The sequence below is a fragment of the Prenolepis imparis genome, unplaced genomic scaffold (genome assembly GCF_030444845.1).
Source record: "Prenolepis imparis isolate NDT839.2.m4 unplaced genomic scaffold, iyPreImpa1.0 SCAF_15, whole genome shotgun sequence".
NCBI classification, from domain to species: Eukaryota; Metazoa; Arthropoda; class Insecta; order Hymenoptera; family Formicidae; genus Prenolepis; species Prenolepis imparis.
In genome coordinates this window covers 1,453,842-1,475,831 of record NW_028141173.1, presented here as the reverse complement: position 1 = coordinate 1,475,831, position 21,990 = coordinate 1,453,842, and the positions used below count along the sequence as shown (strand labels likewise).

Genomic DNA, 21,990 nt, shown 5'->3' with positions numbered 1-21,990 from the left:
CGCATTATATGAATATTTTCTAGACAGACTATACTAGACTAGACAGCCGCGTGACTAATTCGATATTATCATTCGATTTTATCATTACATGTATAAGAAACGTGCACATATCATAAACAGTTATTAAATAACGTAAAATAGTATACAATAATCAAAGAAAGGAAATCAATAATTATCTAGAAGAAAAATAACAATACTTTATTTAATGCCGTTTTATTCATCAACTTGTAATATTTGCATCATGTGCATCAGCATTGCATATTTCTTTTTCTTGCTATTGTAGTATTATTTATTAGTTTGTCGATTATAGTTACGTGTTAATGTTAGGCTTTCGGATAATCTTTATATATACTAGCTCTTTTGTGTGTGTATTTAAGAGAATACAACCCTAATGATTAAAATGATGGAAAATTAATCGACAACCAAAATATACCTGCTTTTTTATGTTTGCGGAAAGGTTATCGAAGATAAACAACACCTATTACTTGATTAGACACACAGTATTATTCACTAAATAAACAAATTTTCTAACATTTTCTACCTGAGGTATACCATTTGTCAATATAAATATATTATCTCTCGTATCTTATTAGATATTTTATCGTAACAGCTAGTGATCAATTTCTTTGTAATGCTTAGAAAAGTTTTTCGTTTCCATTGTTAGTTGTCTTTCCTCCTTTGTGTTTCCTAAAAATGAAAGGAATCGCTGAGTCGTATTAAGAGACTTTTGTGAATGTAAAGCACCTCCAATACCTGACGTAGCTATTTGTCAACGAATAAACATATTATCTCGTGTCTCATTAGATGTGATGACAGTGGTCAATTTCTTTGTCAAATACTTTAGGCAAACTGTTTGCTTTGTATTGTTATTTACGTGATTGCGTCTCTTAAAAAAATGAAAAGAAGCTGAGTCGCGTATTAAGAGCTAGCCTTTTTGGATGTAAAGCATCCAATTTCATGGTAATTTAAAGTATTGACAGAATATTATATGGATATTCTCCCCATCTTTATGCGAAGAGCAAAAAGCAATAGTAAAGAAGGCAGACGAGTTGAGAATTGACAATTGTCAAAAAATGCTGACAGTTATAAATTCTACAAATTTAAGAAAATTATTAAAAATAGAAAAAGGAGATTTTTTGTACTAAAGAGAACCAATTTTCTAAATTATATACGTTTATATATATATTTAAATATTTATTACATTAGAAAAGAATTTAAACATGTATCTTCGTTAAAATAATTTAAACGTTTACCTTCCTTTAAATTAAGGGGGGATTTGGGACTTGAAAAACAGGGGCGAAAAAGTTTAGTCATCGCTCGCGTTGTTAAAATCGATTTAGCATTTCGTCTCCGCACACGTGCAAGCGCAAAAACGCGATTTACCTAGCCTATACATACAAGGTATGTATAGGCTAGCATTGTTTACACGCCATATGTGCGGCGGATGCGAGGCCGGTGCACGCACACGCGTTTCGCGCATGAGAGGTACACGGGGAAGGTCGCATCTCCTCCCTCTTCTTCCCTCCGCCTTTCTCTCCCTCATTCTCTCTCTCTCTCTCGCACTCCTTGATGTCCCTGGGTGCGGTGAAAAAAATATTTCGCAGCCACACCGTCAAGATTCTCGGCGCCCCCCAAATTCCTCTCGCAAATTTGCCGCGGGCCATCAAAATATCTATATACAGCGATACAAAGAGACGATGTGGAATTATTATCGTAAAATCTTTACTAGAAGAATAATGCTGTCCTCGAAGGCGAATTAATGAGTGTCCTATCATCTAGTTCAAAAGCGCACTTTTGCCTCGCTGCCCTCGAAGCACGGATTATTTTTATTTTTAAATATCGAGGTGTCCTTGCATTGATCGCATAGAGATATTTATAATAACACGGATTAATACACGAAACCATCGGTATAAAAATATTAGAAATATATATCAAAATATTTACACACATATATGATAAGTTGACGTGTTAAATGTGCATGCATATTAGTTGAATTAATATAAATATTGAAATATTGAAAACAAATTACAAAGTATAACAACATAAATTAATATAAATGCACACAATTATTTATTAAATTCATTTATTAAATTATTTCACTAATTAAACGGGAACATTATAAAACTTTTCGTGCGCTGACGAGATAAATCGTCATCTGAATTATTGATTTCGAAATAGGAACGTGTGAGGACACACGTTTCTCTGATTAGGTTGCGTTCAAGTTGCAGACGCATTTGGGAAGTAACGATTTTCCTTGGCCGTTGCCTATATATTTAATCGCGACTGTGCACATGTTAATCTATCCTTGAAGAGATCATTTATCTGTTGGCGACGTTGCATGCAAACTGCTGCAGAGCCTTATCGATCGGCGAGGTGCGGCGGCTTAATTTTTTTCTATAAAGGAGCGGTGGAATTTGCTCGAGAAATTCCTACACTGATATTAGATTCACGTGTATAATAGATGATTTTAACTTGAGGAAAATTATGACAGGATATTAAATTAATGCATTTATCATAATAATTCCATCGTAATTAGTTATTATTTATTAGTTATCTTCTTATTATTACGGTACAATACTTTCACATTATTATTAAACATTTCGTATAATAAAATTGCATAAATAATAGCAGCAATTAATTTATTATATCGTAAGAACAAAGCCGTATTAAAATATCGCGGAGCTATTTATAAACCATAATGAGGCTGTTATTTTTAGCTGTACTTTCCACGTTTATGTCTCTCTCTCTCTCTCTCTCTCTCTTTCTCTCTCCCTCTCCCTCTCTCTCTTTCTCACTTCTCACGAAAGCGCGAGCATATAATCGGATTAGTTTAAGTACGGCAAGAGCGTGAAAAAAATGTTATTAAAAAGAACAATACTGATCTCTTTGGAGTAGAACTGCATCAGCTTAAAAAGTTAGAGAAAAGTTAAGAGAGATTAAATATATCCCATTACGTGTGTGGAGAAGCGGAAATTTACTTTCTATTATAATCGCAATAAACTCCAAAGTGAGCACTGATATAATTTGTTTATGCGAAGCCCAGCGAGCGCACTTAATAACAAGTCTATAATTTTCCTTCACAATAAATCAATTATTTAAAACTAAAAGCCTGAAAATATCTCGCTAACGCGAAGGAAATCTAAATTTAATCTGAAATATATATATGCGAAACGAACTCAAGGTAAGCGCAGTAATTGCTTTATTTTGACTATACAATGAGTGTAAAAAAAACGCGGTTAAAAAAAATAAGTCTTAATCACTCAAAAACAGATTTCTGTATCGGCTATTTAAATTTAATCTTAAAATATATCTCATTTTATACATCTTTAGCACATTTTTTCGTTTTAAATAACTCTTTTACTTTATATATAGTGCAATACAATTTTTTAATTTAAAGCTCTGCCGTATCAAGACGTTATAAAAGATACAGAATCGTGAAAATACGTGTGACGCATTTAAACAAATTTCCGCTAAAGAGAAAGCGGCTCCAAATTCCACGAGGAATCCATAACGTGTGTCGCTTGTGCAAAGTATACCGTATATTATAAGGAAGCGGAAATTTATCCCCATGTGAAATATACTCTGCGAAACGGACTCAAAATAAACGCTGAGCAATAAGCGAATAGGACAAAGTGCCTCGCGATTACAAACGTGTTTATCCCATTCGCACGAATATATATTCCTCGTCTGACCTCTCTCTGAGGCAGCGTGAACGATAGCGAGAGAGAGAGAGGAGCAAAACGATAATATTTATAGTGTAAACGCTATGCAAGAGAGGAGAGTCTCGGCCCTATCGCGCTTATTTACGCTCGCCTCCTCTTATTCTAGAACCGTTTACTCCGCCGAATATCCCGGTGGCTCCTTTATGCATGCCTTTCTTTTTCTCTCGTCTTCTTCATGACCTCGTTACTGCTCATTTGAACTAGGAGATATGATATAATAATTAATAAAAAGAACTCTCTGTTTATTTATTTCAGTCTGATGATAAAGATGGAATCGCAAATATTTCATGTTTGTTGAATCTCTCTCAGATTATCGATTTTTATAATTTATTTTAATGAATGTATAAATTAGACAGGCATTTTTCTGTCTACAGGATACGAATTCTTTATATATGCGAGGAATCTCGTGTGTGTATGTGTGTGTGTGTGTGTTCTCATTCATGTACCGTGGGAGAGGGAAGGAGGAATAAAGTCGCTTTGCGTCTTGGCGACTCGCATCTCACATTTTAAAACTTTGCTCACACGCTGCTGACGCATCGCGATGTGACGAGAGATTGGATTCAACTCCATTAAAAGTAATAAAATGTTGCCGCGACCCAGAAAAATATCATTTGCAGATTTATTTGCGCGACACCGCGCTATTATAATGTTTTTACGCCGCATCACGCTCATTAATTAGCTTGATTTTATCTATGAAAATATAGGAGGCGCGTATTTATACAATCGTATAAAATCTATGTAATGTCTGTATTTCTATAAAATTACGTTGACATTACTACACGATATACAAGGAACATTGAAGAGACAAAGATGAAATTTTTTTCTCCTTTCTCAAACATTTCTCTTTTGAATTATTCGCGTTACGTAAAAGATTAAATAGCGTAAAAAATTCACGTTTTTCTGCGGTAAAGACCCTTTATTTATTCATTCGTCGCAATTACAATCCGCACGGGCAATCAATCGACATCAGTTTCCCTTTCTTTATACCGCTGTAATTGTATTATCTCACTACTTGCATTTACTTTCCAATATACGCGCTATATAAAATATCGGATTTTCTTCTCCGATTTTTTTTAAGCTCACACCCGCAGTCATGTTTCCGCTACTTTGTGCTTTCGCGATTTACGCCCAGTAGGTATATCTCCGTTAGTTTAATTTATATACAAAAAGCCGGGAGTTTACCGCTACGAATAAAAGCGAGGCGGTGAAGAAAGAACGGGAGAGGATGAGGCTCGCGTGGACTTTAGGTAGGAGGCTATTAGACTTAACATTCACCGGCGCTTCGCTTTTAATATCGACTTGTCTCGGAGTTTCGATTCGAAACATCGCGATGACGAGCACGTTCGCAACGCGCGCAGTTATCGCAAGCGATTGCTTTTTTTTTATCGTCGACGTCGAGTAAAGGTCAGCGACACACGCGTTCGAGGTTCGAGATCGGAGCGAGATGTCGATCCGTGGTTACGATTTTACGGACATATCTTCTCTCCGACGCCAAATTTTAAGTAAATATGTATACATTGTGGGATAATATATTCTCCCGTGTGTCTCTTACGACACACCTTAAAATCTGAACTCTAAACTCGGCGAAATTACACCGGTCTCTCTCCCCGGACTTTTATTGACTCGCGCCTGGACACACGTATATATATATGAGAGTCCCCGAAGCTCGAAGAGAGGAAGCAGCTCTTCAGACTCGGTTGATAAGCAAGTTTAGCAATTACAGCTGAGATAACGAATGTTGTTGACAAACTGTCGACCAAGCGAAACTCCATTTTCGTGCCAGACGCACGTAAAGTTTCATTTTTGTGTGTTAAATTCAATCGCCACGTGCCGACGTTTATCAATTCGGTAGCCACGATAAGAACTTTCATCCAAAAGTTAGTGTCACCATAGTTGCCACCACAGTTGGTTACAATAGAAAATAAGATAAGACTAAATGCAAAAAAAAAATATATATATAAATATATTTAATAATAATAGTTTATTAATTTTATTAATTTTTATATAGGGCAAGTATAATTATATCAATTTTTTACGAAAAAAAATGTGAAATATTGTAGACACAACGGATATATATTTTGTGTAGTATATATATATATATATATATATATATGTGCAAAGATATAATTATCAATTTTACGCATAATTGTTTCAAAGTGCATTCGGTTGTCTCTATTATCGAGCTGCTTGGTCACACAATCAATTGCACAATTAATACGTCAATTAACCGATGATTAGGTAATTAATTGTAATAATTTTCTCTTGCGAGAACCTCTCATTGCACAGGCTGTGCGGCGAAATTGAATTATTGAACACCATTGAACACCAAAATTTATTCGCGTATGCAATCCACGCGCTATTTGCATAAACGCCGATGAGGGAAATATTCGGTGCTTGCTTTCGCAATCGCTTTAACGCGTATCTAATGGACAATTCGCAGCTTATAATTTCGAGTTACTTATTATGAGATATATATGCTTATTACTACAATTTATGCATCGGAAAAAGAAACGCGGATAATCAACAATAATCGTTTAATACATATTTAATCCTTTTGTCAATACATAATAATTTTTCATCTATCAATGTATATAAGCTAGAAAGAGCCAGATGCATCAATTTCGAAGAAAAATTAATGTTTATTGAAACTGATTAGTTTTGCACAGGGCATAAAAAAATTTCCTTGATACGATACCAAGTAAAAATAAATCTCAATTCGAGATTTTTATTTTTAATAAATCTCTCTGGCTCATCTTAAAGAAACGTATACAAGGAAAATATCGGAATAAAGTCGCTAGAATCGAACCCGAGTTCGCTTGCGAATACCCACTTAAATATCGATGTTCCCGATTGCAAACATTTTAATTCCGACGTCAATCCGATGTAGCTTTATTAATCTTTTCATTTTGAATTCTTTTCAATCCCGGAACGAGCGCGTGGGTGACGTATATCAATCAATCAATTTCATTTCAATATCTCATTCTCTGTCGATGAAATTGGTAATAACTCGAGGGATCTTGAAATGAACTAGCATTCTAATTTCATGCTGGATGATTTAACGCAAAAATAAGACTTTTAAAACAAAAGGTTTATTTAAGAAAGTCTCATCGCCATCATTTCGACAAAAATAACTCAAGAATGAAAAATATTGTATTTTATCATTTTGAAAATATTATAAAATGTGTATAAAAAAACAAAAATTATATTAAGACGATTAAAAATGAAAAAAAAGAGATTTGTTAATGTCAGCAATGCAGTATATCATAGATTCATGAAATCATCAAGAGAGAAAGTGACGAACCATCAACCTCGAGGATTTTACAAATACGCGCGCGAGATAAAGTCAATATCTCTCTCGAGCGATCGTGATCGATGCGAGATGCATATTCGCCAAGGCCGAGAGAAGTTTCGCCTTTTTTCCCATTCTTGTTTGTCGATCGGCTGTGTAGAGCGTTTCGCAATGGGAACCAGTGTTAGTCGCTCGCCGTTGAAGGAAAGTGACAGTGGTATCCGGACTCTCTCGATGGTGGCCAGGCACGTCGTTATTCGAGAGGGTGGCTAGCAGGGCGTTACCCCGTGTGGTATAAAATCTCCCGGTGTCGGTTTCATATAAGGGCGAGGTTCCGCGAGGTTTTGCCTTCGTATTTCGACAGACGAATAATCGTCTCGCTCCTTTGACCAACGACTCGAATTTACCTAGTATTTATGCGATTAATCAAATTTATCAAACTATCAAGAAAGAATGTTAAGGATCGTACAAAATTTTAAGATATTATTTCGTTGAAATAAAATAATTTGGATTTCTATAACATTTTCTTTTCGTAATTAGTCTCGCGGAAAAATAAAAACGGAATATTTTGTCTTTAATTAAATACAGACTCGCGGAAATTAAAAAGTGAGTTTGAATTCTTTATTTGAATATGCGGGATAAATTGGATCGGTGTAATTAACGCGACTTAAGGGATAAAAATCGAGAGGGATGATATTTAAAAAAAATGTGCGGGATACTTCAACACAAATCGCAATAGCTTAAACCCTTTAACAGACCGGCGTTGTTTTGATAATCGAGATATAATTTGACCTCGCATTGATCACAAGCTCGCGTGTCGATAATCGCGTAGCTTTAAGTTCACCTCGGCCTCGTCATTTTTTCAAATTACTGCCTCGCGCAAATATCAACGGGTTCAATGAGTGAACGAGAAACAACTGGACGCGATTTTTTTTTATGTGGTCGTGGGGTAACTAAAGAGCGAGGAGTAAAAATATATATACATATGTGTTCAGGCCATTCGTCAGGCCCGGGAGAGACAACGATGGGCATTTTGGCGCTCGTGAAAATGGTTCGAGGGTACAATAACCCGGGTGTGAGCGACACACAGGACGATCTGGCATCGAACATCGCTCCCTTCCTCTTCTCATCCTCCCCTGCATCATCAGTTATATCTGAACGAAGCGAACTCTCCATACATCTTCGTCGATGACGTTAGAGACGAACGGATAGCTCACAAAGTACATGTCTCCTTTGGTTTCAGTTTCGTTCTTGAGATTATATTATATATTGCTAGCTTTTTTTTAACTTGTAAAATAAAACGAAAATGAAGAGAATGACGCGCGATAAAACCGTCAAATTTATATATATCTGTTATATATTGATATTTTTATTTTTCTCTAACAAATGTATAAATAATATAAAACTGATTATTATTATAAAATGAAATTATTGCGAAAATATTACTGTTCTGACAATTTATCAAATTATCGAGAAACAATGTTATCTAAGTATATAAGAATCATAAAAAAATGTTTAATCAATATTTTTGAAACGGAATATAATTTTAATTTATAATATTCTCTTTTAATAAATATATATAGTTTCGGAAAATTCACGTGAAAAGATAAAAAGAAATATCTTTCGTATATCAGACATGTGCCTAATTAAATATGGACTCGCGAATATTGATTTCCGGCTTGTGATTAAAATCGCGAGTGTATAAATTTGAAATCACATATTGTCACATTTATAAGTCTCGACGTTATTCAGACACGTTACTGGGAGTCCGTGTCGTCTAAATCTGCTAGGTCGGCGTTTTCTTATCGGTTCCTTTCTACACGACGACAATTACGTTATCACGAGGTTCCCGTCAATGCCAGGCCGCGAGGCCGCGCAAACTTGTAGAGAATAAGATACATATATCGCCGCGTTTTTCACACGCATCGACGCATGTGCTATCGCGACGTAATTGTATAAATACGTGAGATATCGGCCCGATACCCCCCGGAAGGCGTATCGTTATCACTGTAATCGCGCGCACGGTGAAGAAGGAGATATACAAAGACAGCACAAACTCCGGAGCGAGTAGGATGACTCGAGTAAATTACTTGAACTGATTAATATGTGACGTGGTCGATAGCGAGGTATTTTTAGTTTTCATCAAAGGCGTAATTTTCCTTCTATTTAACAATAAGATAAAGAAACCTTGAAATAAACAGAGAAAAGAGAGAAGAATTTAAGTGTAAATTATTTTTATTATTCGCCATGTATAATTCTTACTGTATTAAAATAATAATTATATAATAATTAAATAATTATACAACATTAAATATATATATATATATATATATATATATATATATATATTGTATATGTATATAAACGGAGAAAGGCCGGAATGAGAGAAGAGAAATTAAACAGGATTCTATTTTAATTCGCGACACACGTGCGGTATAAAAAATAATATGAAAAAAATAATATTAAAAAATAAAAACCTTAAATCAATTTATGAAACCGTCGCTCTGTATTCTTTTTGTTTCACGTTGACGGTATAATTGTTCCGATTTTGCTATCTCTCCCAAATAACAGGGTACCGCTTACGCCTCACGTTTCCGCTCATTGAGCCTCTCCAAAGCGGCTTTTTATCGTGCGCGTTTATACGCACGCGTGTGTTTATTTCGGTCGATTTCCGCTCTTGGTAGCGGTTGCATCAGCAACCTCGCGATAGTGCGTGCGACGTGCGTGCGAACCGGGTCGCGATGGACTTTGATTGCCAAAAATACGGCGCAAAGTCCAGAAAAACGTTTCTCTCTTCTTTTTTTTTTCTTTTATCATCATCAGCATTTCCAGTTGGTCATCCCATTTTAGGGAAATCGATTTTAATCAAACGAGAAAAAAATAGCAGCGATAGACAAGTTTCCTCAGACACAAAATCAAGTAGAAACTAGATACGTTTTCCTCGTTATCGGTTGTTTCCGAAAATTCCCCAAAAATACAACTTGTATGTTTGACGCATCATTTATTTAGAGATGAAAGAGCTAAAGAAAGTCGATATACATCGATATATAGACCGGGACGTTTATGTCGGAGCGAGGCGACCCAATTCTGTCGACTGTTGCATACAAGTATTTTTCATCGATTTTGCCTTGGAATACCTTCTCTTGGCGCGATTCGCGGATCGCTTTCTTCTCTTTCTTCGCGCTGGCTCTTTGAAGCGCCAAACTCTCTGCTCTCGTTTAACACGCTCGTACAATTTCTACTTCCGAAAGGCTTCCAGAAAAATCCCTTCGAATTTTATACGAATATTAAACACGAGTCTTGGATCTCTCGAGAGCGATCCAACGAGAGAGCAGATGCGAGAAACTCTTCTCGTCAGAGGACCATCAACGATTTTACGAGCGGATCGTTATTAGGTTTCGTGTATCGCGAAGATTAATTTTTCGGAGAAATTTTGCCTCGGCTCTTTTATAGATACCTTTAAAAAACAAATCACCGACATAAAAGCAAAGTAATTAGATGGTAAATCTTTACCGTACACATTTTTATCAATAAATAGATATTTATATGTCTTGTGTTTGTCGACGAGAGAAATGATAGCTGTCAACGATTCTCTCGATAAAGTATATTAATTTCTAATATATTAGACATTTAATTTTTCCCTTTTGAATATATTTTTAAATATACGATACCGCAATGTCGCAATATTTGATGGCGCTTTTATTTCCGACGATCATAATGATAACCGTCCCGTTGATATTTTTGTTTCAGGCAGCTGCGCGAAGGAACGCTCGCGGAAAATGGCCTACAGAACGACAGTCGACTCACATTGCTGCCGAGCGTGGAAACCGGACTGTTGGTAAGTTGAACTCTGCTGTTCCGTATACTCTTGCACGTGGATAATAATTAAGTGAACCTACTGGCGCCGTAATAATGAGCCGGTATCGGTGCAGGTTTTATCTGCGCATATATCACCACCAAAGAGAGACAAACTATCGGTTTGCGCGAAAGGCTTGGCGAGGTCTCGATCTCCCTCTTCTTTCAAATTTTGAGATTATTATTACTAGAAAAATATTAAAATTTATTCAATTATAATTGAATATATACATTTTTACACGACATATCAGATTATGCATATAATTGGAATAGAAATTTGGTTTAATCATTCGGGTTCTACGAATCTTCATAGGCTGCTGAAGAGATGACGATTAGGTCTCTATCGGATGCTTCTAACTGGGATTTTTTTTCTGTCGCATCCGCGATCACAACCTGGATTCTCGCGCGAGTCTCCATCCTGGAACCGTTCCTCGCTCGTTTCGCCGGCGATTCCGGTGACTCGGAAAACTTGTAAGAGAAAGAACGTACACGGAGAAGGTGCGCGATCCACCGCGGACACAAACGCCGTTAACTCCGACGTTCGCGTATCGTCGGGTCACTTGGTTTCTCGGTCACCATATCGTCCCCGACACCTTTATCCTTTGATTCGCGGATTCGTTGCAATCTTAAGTCCCTTGGTCCTTTGTGCATTTTAAGGTAAATCTTTATATCTTAAAATAAATCGACGAAGATAATGAGCGAAATTGATTACGCGTTTAAAAACATTTTTGGAAGCTTATTATTTGAAAAAATATGTATATTTTCTTCTAATAATATGCAACTTTTGTAATTTTTTTTTATTTGTTTGCTCTCTCTTCTTTTCAATTCTTATTTTGTCAAAAATTATTTTATGAAATTTGTTCAATAATCAATGAAAAATTTAATGTCAATGTAATCAATTTATACGAGAAATTACGATTGTTTTTAAGGTTTAAAAATATTTAATTATATAATTAAATTGAATTATCTTGATGTAATAAATTAATATTTTTGTAATTCTCTCTCTCTCTCTCGGGAAAATTTATGCGACACAAATTTCAACTTTATAAGACTCGCTTGTGACATACACACAACATCTGGTCGCGCAACGATCTGTTACAGAAATCGGAACGCATAAACATATGACGCCCAGGCGACCATATGACTTTAGGCGATGTAACGTTTCGTAAAGTCTGGTTGAAGTAGCGTAACGTAACGTAACGTAATCTAACCCGACCCTAATCGGCCGCAATACAACATACAGGTGCTGTTCCGCACACGGAACACCAGCCTTGAGGAAACAAGTTGTAGTTACGGAAACGACTCTCTTCCCTCCTCGTTGTGCATTTCCGCTCAAGAATTACACGACTGCAAAGGATGTATCGTAAAACTAGAGAAAACAAAAAACAGATAGACTAGGTGCAAATTTAATGCATACGGAAATACTTGAAGATGCTTTTCGCACAAACCTGAAAAAGTGTATGGCGCATTTATCTTTCTTCAACGTGTATTTGAATAATCATCATTACAAGATTAATTCAGAGTACATGGAAAATAAAGTTAAATAATCTCAATAATCTAGGTGAGAGTTTCCAGGAGATGATGCGTCAGTTTCTAGGATCGCGTGTGATGTTCCGTGTCGCAGCTCGCCGTCGTCCGTGAATAAACTCCCGGTTTCGGAGCGTCGGAAGGGTTAAAGGGGTCGAAGGCATTACGAGGGAGGGACACACGGGGTCTTTCTCCCTTTCTCCCGAGGTCTGGAAATTGACTCTGGGCTCCAGCCGCTAGCAACAGCGCGCGCGCGCGCGGTCCTTATCGCGCGACCGAGACTTGTTCGCATGGCTGTCAAGGGGGATCGGCCCTCTCGCTCGGCTCTCTCGGTCACCCGCAGTCAATTTTAAAGGCTTGTCCTGTGTGTATGTGTCTCTTGTATATATGTGTGTGTACGATCGAGCCGAGTGTGCGCCTGTGTGTGTTCTTATGCGCGCGTCTCCCTCTCTCTTGCACGCCTTTTGCCCCCTTCTCTGCATCTCCAGCCGTGATCAGTACACGGTATATAGGGTGTCGTGGAAAAAAAGATACGGTCTATTTTATGACTATTTTTTCATTATTATTGTATACGGTGCTATCTATTGAATTCTCAGTTTCATATTTTATGGGACAAATTGAGTTCGACATTTCGTGTTATAAACATGTAGAATGTATTTTACGTAATTTATCGAATGTGTTTTGTTTATAAGATCGAAATTCGGGGTCATTAAAATTTGTTGTCAAAAAAATTGATAATTTTTCGTAAGCGTTTTAGAATTTATAGCTACTGTGCCTTTTCGTCGTGTTCTTCGACACACCCTATGAATATCGCTCGTGGGTGGTTTTACGGGTGGCAAACGGAGAGAAGGGACGCCTCTACGGGCCTCTACGAATTCATACAGCCGGATTCGGCTGCGAGCTCCTCGCGATCGAAGACCAACGTTTCGCACAGCTCGCTTTTATGTCGGCGCGTTCCTTTTTTTTCCCCTCATCCGCTCGCTCGAGAGAAAGAGAGAGGGAACAACCCGGCGGTTGTTCGGCTTTTCGGATTTTATTCGGCTCGCGAAATTACTCGTGAAATCATTAGACGTTGGCGAAATGGCAGAATCCATCTTCCACGTGGAACCCGATTAATTTCAACTGTGGCTTCCCTATATAAACTTCAGTCAGTCTCATTTGACGATATTTGTATGCGTAATACATACGCGCGATATTATCCAGCTGTTTGTCAAATTGCCAATTTGATTTAATCTTACGATTATTCGTATTGTCTACTAATATTATTCTATAGACAAAAGTTCAAAACCCGGACTCGTGTGATTAAAAAAGTGTAATTTTTTACATCTTTATCGCGCACGGGTTGCTACACATGGTGTAATTTTAAACGTACTCGCTCTATATTTGTTATATATAATAATTATTATTATATACACGTGCAAGCACGTTATCCTTGACATTTTAATACGCTTTTCTATGTGAGTAAATAATGTGACAGCGGTTATTAAAAGCCGAGAAAGTTACACATTTAAACGCTATTTTATTTCGCAGAATACTTTGAGCGCTTAAATACAAATTCATTAATTGTTAAAAGACTTTAATCAAATGTATATATTTGAAATGAGTTGTAGTTGAGTTGTATATATAATACAAGTTTGATATATTTTCCAAGATAAGATAAAGACTCGAAATTAAATCTTTCTCACGAGCTCTCTGTGTCATATATATTTTATTCCATATCTTTTGACGTTTGAAATATGACGTTTAAAGAAGATAGTCTTGTCTTGAAGAGAGGAACGCTATCCCTTTTATTACCTGGAAACTGATAACCCATCGTCGTGCTATCATATTGTACGTGTTTTTCGATTAACTACTTTATCCAGTATCTAGATTTCCGGCGTTTTGATTCAACTGAACGGCAATCGAGATTATCGCGTTAAGGCATGTACGATATACACACACACCCGCTTTACGGTAAATTGAATTCGCGGTCGAAGATGACGATGGCAAGCCAATCGGTGTGTCGGCTATTTCCGTCGGAAATGCGTTCGGTCGTTGATCATTATTTCACCGTTGGACAAGAGAATTCGACGAATTATCATTGCATTTATTCTCTCGAGTCGAGTGCTTAAATAATCGATCAGAATTTTCTCTCATTTCTGGAATTTCAAGCGAGGCGGTAAATGAATTAAAAGAGACAGGCGGGAGATTGAATAATTTTCACCTGAAAAGGCAAATAATGAAATTATTTTCAGGAGAAAAAAAATTGTGTTCGATATATATATATATATATATATATATATATATGAAATATCAGTTATTTCGCTTTAATACTCTTTATATCGTGTGCGATAAAGAAAAAAAAAATCTAAAACATCATGGGAAAAAAACCGATAAATAACGATATTCGAATATCGAGTACGAGAAAATACGTCAAGATTCTACTTTTATATCAATTTCTATTTCTCACTCTTTTATTTATAACAGTTTAATTCCGATAACGAAAAGCCAACAAGTTCATCGTCAATTACGCGATCAACCGCGTCAGTGTTCAATCTAGTTGACCCGTGTGTATCGCTTTTATTATCGCTTTCACTCATTTATAGTATAGTTAATAGTATTATCAACTTTCGAGAAGTTTTCAACAAACGAAGCACGAATAGAAATTTCCTCGAGTATACAATCGAAGAAGTTGAATAATAACAATGATGTAATACACTTTTTTGTGACAACTCATTGTCAGAGAAATTGTCAATATCTGACACACAAATTGAGAAGATTTCAATTTTTAATTATTTTTTTTTTCTTTCTTCAAGAATCTTGAAGAACGAGAGTTACAAACGCGTCTCACAATTCTTACGCGATGTATTCTGAATTCTGTAGCGATTTACGAGTCATCCGATCGATCGTTGCTCGTCGAGGAAGTTGGGTACCGAGAGTGTGAACCCGATTGGTTAATCGTTTCGCAAGAGCGTTTCACCAATGAGATTGGGTTTGTTGACTCGCTGCTCTGTTCTCGCGAACGTACAAAAGAGCACCAGATTTCGCGACCAAGAACGAAGGAATCTCGATTTAAAGTCTAATATTTATATAAGTATACATATTTAAATATGAGAGATAGCGATCGATTAATTTGCCAATCTTCCAGCAAAGTTATTCCTTTCTCAATCTGCCATTTATTTAAATAAGAGACTTTTTTATCGAGAAAGTTTGCGATTATTCACACTCTTATTAATATTTAATTAGATTTAATTATATTTAATATATAAAAAGAATTTGATAAAAATTTTTAATATATTTTTGTATCAAGAGACGAATGTTGTAGAAAAAAATGTTAACATTATATATTTCTCTGCGCGTATCGATCTTTGAGGAAAATAGATTTTAAGAGATGCGAAAGAGAAAAGAATCGATACAGTTGTGGAAGAGAAATATTTCAACGTGTCGATTCGCGCGAAACACTTTGTACATAACAAAGCAACAAAGTAAACGCGCGTTATCATTCCCATTCTCTCCTGTGACCCGATTAACACAATCTTATCCCTTAGCAAGGTTTAATTTTAATGCGACACGTGCGGCGAGCTCATAATGGAGATTCGATAATGGAGAAACGCTGCGTGTTTTCGATAACGTATTTGCTTTCTTTATATTTATAACGTCGGCAATTAATAATTCAGATTAATTAATAATTTAGTCGTCGCGATTATATGTGTAAAATTTTAGAATTTTGCGATCCTCTTCCGCGTGTCATTATCTATCGACAACGACGATGACCTATGAATATTGATACGGAAAGTAAACTTTGATTGACAGTAGCGCATCTCTTCCTCTCTTTAGAATGATAGTCAAAGTTTCACTGCGCGAAAATGATAATTTATATTTGTTTATAGATAGATCGAACGCAGGATATACTTGATCGCTCTCTTAAAACTGCACATTACGAAGAACGTGATATGCAGGCACGCGTGAAGGTCACATTCTTGCATGTAACATTTTTTACATATTGCGTTTTTCCGCGTATATTGAGTCTACACATGATCAATTGCGTATTGGGAAAGATAGACGTTTTATCCCTATACTAAAGCTCTTCTTGAATTTTTGTCGGAATAATTGTTAAAAAAAATTTTAATGATAATATCTTTTTTAAAGGCATCTTAGAATTTAGTCTTTAGGACTTTAGGAGATCGGTTTAAGATTATAAATAGCTGAAAAATTGATTAAGAAATAAATGTGAATTTGTAATGACTTGTTTTTTAGACTCATAAGTGATTATACACAATGATAATGCGCAAATAGATAACAAGGTCTTATGTCTCATTTACATTTAATTACATATAATTAGATTTCAAGTTAAATCGAACTTTAATGTAAATTACTCGTAATATCAAAATGTAATGTCAAAAATTAAGAAGATATAAAGATGATCGTCAAAATTTAAGATTGAAGAGAAAATCGACTTGAAATAATGATTTAAAAATAAAACAATTCTTTTGATGGACAATGCTTCTCTTTATACATATATAATAATTGCTTCGAAATCGGAACTTTCCTTGGAAAAAGTCCACGAATCGAATTACCGAATCCAACGATGACCGCGTCCGGCGAAAGGAAGTCCGTTAGGTGTGCATGAGGGATGCCTAACTGTGACTCGTCGAGGGTTTGAGCCTCGGTTCCGCGAGGTTTCCTCTCCTCTGCAGGTCTTCTCGCGCCTCTATCTCGCATCGCGGTAGCGTTTTTTTTTCTGGCGCCTCATCTTGCATCTCGCAGCACATTCGGAAGTTTTCCGAAACTTGTATATGTTTCTCTTTCCCTGCCTACAATAGTTTACATTGAATAATTCTTACTAATATACTAAGACATTTTAATAATGCGTACTGTCTATAATCAGTAAGTTATTTTTTTGTTAAAATTATATCGCGTTATAGTATACTTGTTAATTGTCTCGTGAGAAACAAACAGTCTCACGTTAATCGGAGATGGAAGTCTCTCGATAACGACAAACTCGTTTGTCGTCATCAATTCTTGAAACAACGACACCGAATAATCGTCTCTTTCTTCGCGCCTCCTTGTTTCAGGCACAACGGCCGGAGCAGAGTGTAATGCAGGCCTTGGAGAGTCTCAATGACTCACAGGTGAACGACTTCTTGTCCGGCAAAGCTCCGCTTAATCTGACAATGCGATTGGGCGATCACATGATGCTGATACAGCTGCAGCTGTCCACCGTAACCCCGGCATCGCCGACTACCAATCCGGCGACGAGCTCCACCAGCAACAGCGGCCACAGTTTGCCCGCCAGTGGCAACACCACGAGCAACGTATCCGGCTTACCTAGCGGCCATGTTTCCTCCTCGTTGCAGGCCAGAAGATGTCTGGCGGCTAGATCGCCAGGGAACATCGTCAAGTCGCAAAACGGCAGCGGTGGACCCAGCGGCAGGACGTCGCATCTGATTAGCAGCCTTGCGAGCGCCCTACATGCCGCCGCTGGTTACAGCAATAGTAGCAATACCCTGTCCACCGCCGGCATCACCACCACCACCACCAGCCCGGTCTGCTCCAGTCGCGTTACGTCGCTCTCGTCCGTCTCCGCGACGCCGATCAGCCCGGTGCACTCGTCATCGTCATCGTCGTCGTCGTCATCGTCATCGTCATTGTCCAACAATTCGAGTCAGTCGCCATCCTCGCGCAGCAATTCGCACGGCGTCTCGCCTACGACCAGTGGCTCCTCCAACGCCTGCCAACCCTGTCCGCTCTATCACCACCACCATCATCACGGCCATCACCATGGCCACCATCACGGTCACCATCATCACCACCACCATCACCATCATCATCACCATTCGAGGAACAACAAGTCCGGCTTGCCCAATCTTACCTCCTCTTCCTCCGCCTCGGGTTCCGTCCCGATTCAGGAGCAGACCACCACCGTGGAGCCTTACGACACGACTCTACCCAGGAAAAAGCTCTGTAACGGCCATCATCACGGTCAGCAATCGTCATCCGTTACCTTTAATGGTATCGACGTAATGAGGAGTCAGCACGACGAATCGAATCCGCAGAGCCCCACCTGCACCTCGTCGCTGATGCTGGAACAGTCGCCGCCCAAGCCTGCCACTCTCGACACCCGCGCGCTCGCCGAGGCTTCCCGGAACCTCACGCAGAAGCTGAAGCAGCTCTCCTCTGAGGTACTCACCTCGCGGGTCGACCTCGCAGAGGTATACATTGTTACCGAAGCCAGTTCCCCCCTGTGTATCATTATTCGTGATTTATATTCGTGTATTCGTGATTGACGCCGCGTCGATTAAGGTCCTAAGAGGTGCACCATGATTGAGATCCGGCCTCTTGATAAATTCAACTGTCCGTCTCGATGAGACGAAATTTTTCATTGATACTGAATTTATTCCTCGATGAATATCTCTGCTTTGTATACTCTTAGGTCCTTAAAATTATCGTGTAATTTATTATGTACACTCAGTGTTACTTTAATGTTATTTATTAATGTTGACGATATACAAGTTTTATTATTTTGCAAAATTAGGAGAACGCGAGACGTAGGCAAGGCGCGATAATAGAGAGTATGCATCACCACGGCAAGGGTGTCTACTCTGGCACGTTCAGCGGCACTTTGAACCCAGCTCTTCAGGATAGACACGGTCGACCGAAGCGAGACATCAGCACCATCATTCACATTTTAAATGATTTACTCTGCGCGACGCCGGCTGCATCCGCAGGCCATTACAGGCATCATCATCATAGGCATTCGCACACTCGTCAACAGTCCTCGATGTCCACATCCTCTGCCAATACAACCACTGCGGGTGGATCGAATACGTCGGTCGGGTGCCATGATTCCACACCAGGATCCAACGGTATGTATTTACAAGCGCGTTAAATAATAATTTTAACGATAAGATAAATTAAAGGAGAGATTAACAATTTAATTCTATTCAATAGGTGATATTAAAATTTATAATATTATGTGTATATATTCAATATAATATCACAATTATAATATATTTAATAAACTGTATGTATTTCAATAGATAACTTATTTATAATAAAACATATAACGTTATTGTAGTATTAGTAAAAAAAAAAAAAATAATCCATCTTTATATTATTTCTATAAAAGCTCCGTCCATTCAGAGATCTTGACGTCACTGACAATGAGATTAATACTAATATCGATAATAACTGTGTAATGTTTTTGGAATGCAGAGGAATTGTCGAAGGAGAACGAAGCGACAAAGGGCAAGATGCGTCGGCTGCGCTTAGTCATGGAGCAACGTCGCGCCAAGAGGAAAGCCAGGCGACAGGCGCGCGCGGCACCGTATACCACGCAATGGGCCGCAATGACTCCCGCCGATCCGAATCACGAGCCGAACACGTCGACGGCGGCCTCGAGTACCACCACCACCACCACTACGAGCACCAACAGCGCGGAACCGCAGAACGAGCCGGAGCTTCAACCGTGCAGTCCCGAACCGGTCGTAGCTTAAAATACTACCGAGTCACTAACGAGTCAATTCACGGCACACAGTAGTAGTAGCAGCCTCTATATCGTAATACATAGAGAGTATAATTGTCTCTCTTTTATCCGTTCTTACCTGATCGCACTGATTTATTCCAAGAAAAATTGAAAAAAAGTATGATGCAGGGTCGAACGTGTCCTACCACGATAATTAGATTCATTTCGTGTACAACTTTCCGTTCCGTTCGATACAAACGCTGCAAAACTGTTTTAATTTGATATCCCGTTTTCGTTGAGTACCCCCTGTATAATCTAGATCATTGCCACCGAGATTCATACCGAGTTTCTCTCGAGTATGATGCAACTGTCTCGCTTTCTACGATTTGCGTTATCGTATACGCGAATAAAAAACGGATCGGAAGATGAGAAGTCTAATTTATCATTTTTTTTTTCTGAACGCATAGTGCTCAGAATTAACTTAATTAATAAAGTATGAGTTTCTTTTTCTTTTTATTATTTTTTTTTTAGAAAATTTGATTTCGGGATCAAGACTCGCTTCTTTTTCATCTTCTCCTCCCTTTCTTTTCCTTCATGATTGTCTCCACGTCGACAAAGCCAAGTCGTAGACGCGTTGAATTAGAGTGTTTATGCGTTGATAAAACATGATGGTGCGTGACATTATAGCTATTGTAACGAAAGATACAATAGTGTTACCGCTATAATAAAGCTATGTATATTTCATTATATATATATATACACTATTAACGCGCGCTATATTATTAACGTGTCACGGAATACTGGGTATCTTATGGCTATCGTTTCCGAACGTTAATAAAACGGTGATGTCGCAGTGTTTGGCCGGACTCAGGACTTGATCGTAGTTGACAATAATTACGCTCGGCGAATGAATCAGTGTGACGGTTTTACGTATCTATACATCGACACACATCGCGCGAGAAGTCGATGAATCGTTTTAGAAGAAAGAGAGAGCAAAAGCTCCTATAAAGAATCCTATTAAGAAACTTCCTGTTAGGATTATAAAACTCGCCGATAAATACATCTCATGCATTTGAGAGACGAAAAAAAAAAAAAAAGAACAGTGTCGTTATTGTTCTAACTATGTGCGGTTATTACGAGACTCCGCGATAATTATCCTCTCGCTATCATCGGGCACTTTGATCGAAGTCTTACACGAATAGATAGACGAGTAGAACTTTAATCACGCACGAATCGCGAAGAAAGACCGTGTTTCGGCAAGTAATGACAAAGCTTTTCACCGAGTTTTCGACGTAGAATTCTCGTCGCGTAAAGCGAATGGAAAGAGAAAAACTCGCGCGATAAAATTCGCACGCGTAAAATTTGTGCAAATTTGTACTTTGCGGCCCCCTACGGACCTATACGATTGATCTAAATCACTACGATCTTTTGTAAGTAGCAAGTGCACTTTCCAATGTCATTTATTTTGCAAGAGGGATATATATACGCGGACGATATTTGTTGAAATATTTTTTATGTTAATCTTTTAGTGACATTTCTGCGTTAAATGATATGTGTACAGTTATAGATTTTCCGTATTATCTACTTTATTCTTAAATTCTTAAACTTGAGAAGACCTCGAGTCCGGATTGTTGTATTTTAGGGAGATATTGATAATGTTTAGTGATGTAGACAGAGTTTACGTTATTCTATTTTCAAATTTGGATCTGTTTTATAAATTACAGTTGATTGCGCACTAAATCGGATAATCAATATTGAAGTAAATATACTTTAACAGTTCATAATGCTCTCCATTCGCAATTTATATAAAAATGTTCATTAAAAATTCTTTAATCATTCTAAAAACTGAGTGACGCGCATGATTCTATTGCAAGCTTTCTAGCAAGAAAACAAATAGACACAATGTGATACAATTGGCTATCGAATAGAGAATTTTTAAAGTCTCCAAAATTATTCGATAACCAATCGTGTGATATGGTGGTTATGTGTGTTTCTTGCTGGAAAACTTTAATTTTCATTCTACTCGTGACGAGTCTTGGATAAGTGGAAAATGTAAAGTAGAGAAATATGAAGAAAAAAAAAAAAGGCAAAAAAGAATAAAAGTGTGTGTGATTAAATACAAAAAGTGGATGATACGGAAGCTCTATATTTTT

At 37.6% G+C, this 21,990-nt stretch overlaps 1 protein-coding gene across 2 annotated transcripts in view; it reads left to right on the top strand.

Moving 5' to 3' along the window:
- Positions 1-21,962, top strand: part of LOC145945991 (uncharacterized) — a 30,220-nt gene extending 8,258 nt beyond the window's left edge. The window contains exons 2-5 of one of the 2 annotated variants that reach the window (XM_083055327.1): positions 10,762-10,849; positions 17,448-18,554; positions 18,908-19,238; positions 19,588-21,962. In XM_083055327.1, coding sequence (XP_082911453.1) covers positions 10,762-10,849; positions 17,448-18,554; positions 18,908-19,238; positions 19,588-19,868 — 1,807 coding nt within the window. In that variant the 3' untranslated portion in view covers positions 19,869-21,962. Of the gene's footprint in view, positions 1-10,761; positions 10,850-17,447; positions 18,585-18,907; positions 19,239-19,587 lie in introns of both variants that reach the window. The other variant, XM_083055326.1, reaches the window with a different exon arrangement.
- The last annotated feature ends 28 nt before the right edge of the window (positions 21,963-21,990 follow it).